The sequence below is a fragment of the Phalaenopsis equestris genome, unplaced genomic scaffold (genome assembly GCF_001263595.1).
Source record: "Phalaenopsis equestris unplaced genomic scaffold, ASM126359v1 Scaffold234275, whole genome shotgun sequence".
In the NCBI taxonomy this organism is placed as follows: domain Eukaryota; kingdom Viridiplantae; phylum Streptophyta; class Magnoliopsida; order Asparagales; family Orchidaceae; genus Phalaenopsis; species Phalaenopsis equestris.
The window spans coordinates 76066-80610 of record NW_018252195.1 but is presented as its reverse complement, the minus strand read 5'-3'; the positions used below and the strand labels follow the sequence as shown (position 1 = coordinate 80610).

The following is a 4545-nucleotide window of genomic DNA, read 5'->3' as shown; positions in this document are numbered from 1 at the left end:
GTCCGGCCATATATATATATATATATATATTGTGGATATAAATTTAATAATTTAATTTAACTATGATATTCACACCCAATATTTTCTTTTTAAGCTACCTTGATTTAGTAATTTAATTTTTGGAGAAAGAAACATTCAAAATCAAATTAAAAACTATTCAGAACTCCAATTTCAACAAATATATAGTCAGATTGACCAACTCGATGAGACAGACCTAATAACACTAAAATTGATCCAATCCGAGTCAAGATAGGCCCAAATCAAGCATTAAGCTAGGTTTGGAAGGTATGGATGGAAAGTTAAATGGATTTTAAATTTGACAAGTTTATAATCAGATCGGGCATCTTGACGAGAAGAGTCCAACGAGCTCAAGAGAACTCAATTCTACCATCGTTAAGGTATCAAGTCTGATCGAAATAATCTCCTCATGTTCGGTGAATTGATCTCGATTCCTTCTTTATTTGCAAGGAGGTTTCTCCTAGACTCTACAAATAGAGCCCTGATCCGCCCCAACGATTATCACAATTATGTAAGTCTTGGTGATAGCTCCAGAAACTTAATCCGCTCCCTATTAACTTGATTGAATTCTTCAAATTATATATTCTTGCAAATTAAGGTTTCACATAAGTATACGTATCGTTTCAATAATATAAGGCTCTATTGAGTCTGGATTGTCGATCCCACAAAAAATTGAAGGAAATAACTCCTCCAAGAAAAGTTCTAGTTTACTACTAATAGTTCTTAGTTTAGAATGTTGATTCAGGTGGTTTCACTAACAATGACTCCTAAATTGCAGCACCAAGTTTAAAGCTAAACCTAACTAGATCAATTGGTTCAGTGAATATCAAGATGTAAAAACTACATATCTCTTGTGATTACATAAGTTGGTTGTAGGATATAATACTATGAATTATTATTATGGCTAGTGACAAATAACAACATATATCTTGTTTACTATTTTCCAATAGCGTAACAAAGTTTGGTTTTAACTTAGTAAATGTTCATGTTTGTAGCTGTATAAACCCCAAATTATACCCACTAAAACCTATCCCCAAAATTTTTTTTTCTTTTGTTAGATAAAGCAAGTTGTCCAGGTTGACATTGACCTGAAAGCTACCTCCAAATTTGATTCAATTTTTTTTTTTCATGACAGAAAAAGCCGGCCGGTCGTTTTCAAATCAGCATCGAATCTCCGTGGTCGGCTGGCTAATTAGACCGAAAAGTTAATCAGCTCAAATTGGTTTGATAATCCCATTCTGTTATAAGATTTTGCAAAATTTTTCAAAAGGAATTTGTAATAAAGTTTTGTTCATATATAATTATAAAAGATGAATAATCAATAAGAATTTAATTTGCCACTAATTATAAAATAAATTCAATTGCTTTGAGATGTATTGTACACAAGATTTTAATAGAGTATTCAAAGTTTATTTTTTCTTATGTTATATTTGATACATAATGAGATAATTCATCTTGCGAAAAACACATTTTAAGATTTTTTGGATAATAAAATTTTAGGAGTTAAATCAGAGATGATTCGAGCTCCAATTTCGAGAATTGTATAGGCTAAACTGAATATCTCGATAATACGAATTCAACGATAGAAGTAATTTGATTCGAGCTTTGAAAAGGCCAAATCAAGAACTGTATGAGTACTTAGAAGCTAAAGTGATTTCTCTCTCTTTCTCTTTTTCTCAAGTTTTACATTTTATTTTTTTGGGTGCGATTCATAGACAAATCAAGATTCAACACCTAAACTTCAATTTTTACATAAGTAATGCTTCGGATATGGATGAAAAGATTTATATTATTTTTTTGAAGGTAAAATTGTGCTATGTTTTAGGTGAAATAAAATATGTGAGTTTTATAATAGTTGTTTGCTCCGGAAAAGACATAATAGTGATTTTATGATGAACGTTTATTTTTCTAAATAACAGTGCATTTCAACATTTATTTTAATATTATAAGGCTAAAGAAATGCTTCTTTAGAAAGAACTATGGTTGGGACACTCATCAATGCCAAGAAAGTCTAGGGATATAAAAACTTGGCCTGAGATGTCAACTAGACTCAAAAAATTTAGGTTTAGGTCTACCTGAATATTTTTCAGGATTGGTTTGAGTTAGAAGTCTAAAATCGTTTAATTTTTTGTGTTGGGTTTGGGCCAACCCAACAACGCGAAAATGATAAGCCAACTTAAAATTTACTCGAACTCAACTAGCCTCTTTAAAATTGACCCTAGATTGACTCGAAATCTGCCTGCTTTGAGTTGTTGTGATCCCTTATATTAAATAGGTTAAATGGGCCCGGTTTGGGTTAGAGACTTGAGGGCGCATCGGATTTAGGTTGGACTTTTTGACCATTTAATAATCAGGGCAAGTTTGGGTCAAATAATTTTAGATTAGACCTAATTTAGATCAGACACAAACACGAGAACTCGAATGGACACCTTAAAAGAAACTCATGACGCCTACTTTTAAATACAAATTAATATATTTAGGGGCATTTACGATTATTTTAGTTTAAAATAAAAGAAATGTGATATTTTAAATAAAATTCATTTTACTGAATAATTAATAAACTAATTTTTATATTAAATGGTGGCATGCGCCCGCATTTAACCTTGGTGAGGATGATGGTGGCAAGTGAGCCAAGTGGCAACGACTGGTGGACGGTGGCCAATAAAGAAATTAAAAAAAGAAATACATTTCAAATCTTTTTAGAAGTAAAGCTGTATTAAAATATATGGTTGGTAAGTTTTTAATATAGTTTATATATGTTTAGAATTGAAATATAACATATTTAATATGCTAAAATAAAATATAATCATTTATTAAAATAATCACAATACTTGAAATTTATTTTATAGCTTTTTTAATAAATCGATTTAATTCTAAAATACCAAAGAAACAAATATTGAACAAATACTCTTTTATAAATTCGATCATGTTGGATTTAGAAGCTCCAAACACAATAATTGTTTTATATTTTTAATCCATTAAAAAAGTTTAAATTGTTGTTTTGACCCTTTTTTGTAGCTGCGTTTACATACAAACCACACAATTCTTATCTATTAGCATATCAAGTACTATTAGTATAAAAATCAAATGCTAGGAGTTAGATATGTAAATATATAGAAAAATTATTCCATACGGAGTGTCTGATCTCCATCGTCCGATAAATTTTTTATTTTTTATAGTTAAAACTGGGCCCACCGAAATACATTTTTGTGGTGATCGACGATGTAAATCGGACAACGAATGCATGTTCGTATAGATTAATTTATCAAATATATAAGAATTGTGTGTTATATATATGTAAATTTCCATTTTATTTATTATATATTAGGGAGATTCACATACATATCACTCAATTCCTATTTATTAACATGTTTAATTCCTAAACTTTAATTTTTACATACATATGCCAAATGAGAAGGTGTATTTCTTTTTTTTTTTTAAGTTAAAATAGTATATTTTAAGGTAATACTAAAAATTTGAGTGATATAAACATAAATGAGTCAAACTGACTTGAGCTCAGTTCATTAGCTCAGCTACTCTCATGAAACAGGTGTCCGAACGCCCGGACATAATACTCACAACTCACAAGCCACTTGTGGAGCCAAGTTCGGGTCCGAGTCGTCTGGCTCCACCTCATATGGCCCGGCCCAATCAACACATAAATTTATAATATCAGCGCATTAAAATAAGAGAAATTAAAAATATTATTATCCCTCGCTACACATCATGATTCATTCCTTTGGGCCCCTTCATCATAAACCCAGCGTTCTTCTCGCCGTCGCCGCCGGGATTCTCGTCGTACACGTAGGCGGAGCCGCCGTGGCGGGGGGTATCAAGGCCGATAAATGAGTCAAACTGACTTGAGCTCAGTTCATTAGCTCAGCTACTCTCATGAAACAGGTGTCCGAACGCCCGGACATAATACTCACAACTCACAAGCCACTTGTGGAGCCAAGTTCGGGTCCGAGTCGTCTGGCTCCACCTCATATGGCCCGGCCCAATCAACACATAAATTTATAATATCAGCGCATTAAAATAAGAGAAATTAAAAATATTATTATCCCTCGCTACACATCATGATTCATTCCTTTGGGCCCCTTCATCATAAACCCAGCGTTCTTCTCGCCGTCCCGGCCGGGTTCCTCGCCGTACACGTAGGCGGAGCCGCCGTGGCGCGTGATATCAAGGCCGGCCAACTCATCATCCGCCGATATCCTAAGCAGATCCATCTTCCGCAGAGCGTAAAACAGCAGCCCCATTGTCGCGCTCACCCACCCGCAAATCACCACTATCTGTACCGCATGGGCCGCCAACAGCCTCCCTCCGCCCCCCATAAAAAGCCCATACGGCCTCCCCGGCCTCCCCGGGCTCCCCGGGTACGCCTCATTCACGAACTCCTCCTTCGCGAACAACGCCGCGAATAGCACGCCCCATGCTCCGCAACCGCCGTGAAGCTGCGCCGCTTCCAATGGATCGTCGTAGTGGAATCTCTCAGCCAGTAAATTGAATCCGAGGAGCACCCAAGCG

The 4545-nt window shown here is 34.8% G+C and overlaps 1 protein-coding gene across 1 annotated transcript in view; it reads right to left on the bottom strand.

Moving 5' to 3' along the window:
• Window positions 1-3507: 3507 nt before the first annotated feature.
• Window positions 3508-4545, bottom strand: part of LOC110038906 (ammonium transporter 1 member 2-like) — a 2626-nt gene continuing 1588 nt past the window's right edge. The window contains exons 2-3 of the mRNA XM_020743828.1: window positions 4194-4520; window positions 3508-3843 (exon numbers count right to left, since the gene is read on the bottom strand). Coding sequence (XP_020599487.1) covers window positions 3736-3843; window positions 4194-4520 — 435 coding nt within the window. The 3' untranslated portion in view covers window positions 3508-3735. The remainder of the gene's footprint in view (window positions 3844-4193; window positions 4521-4545) is intronic.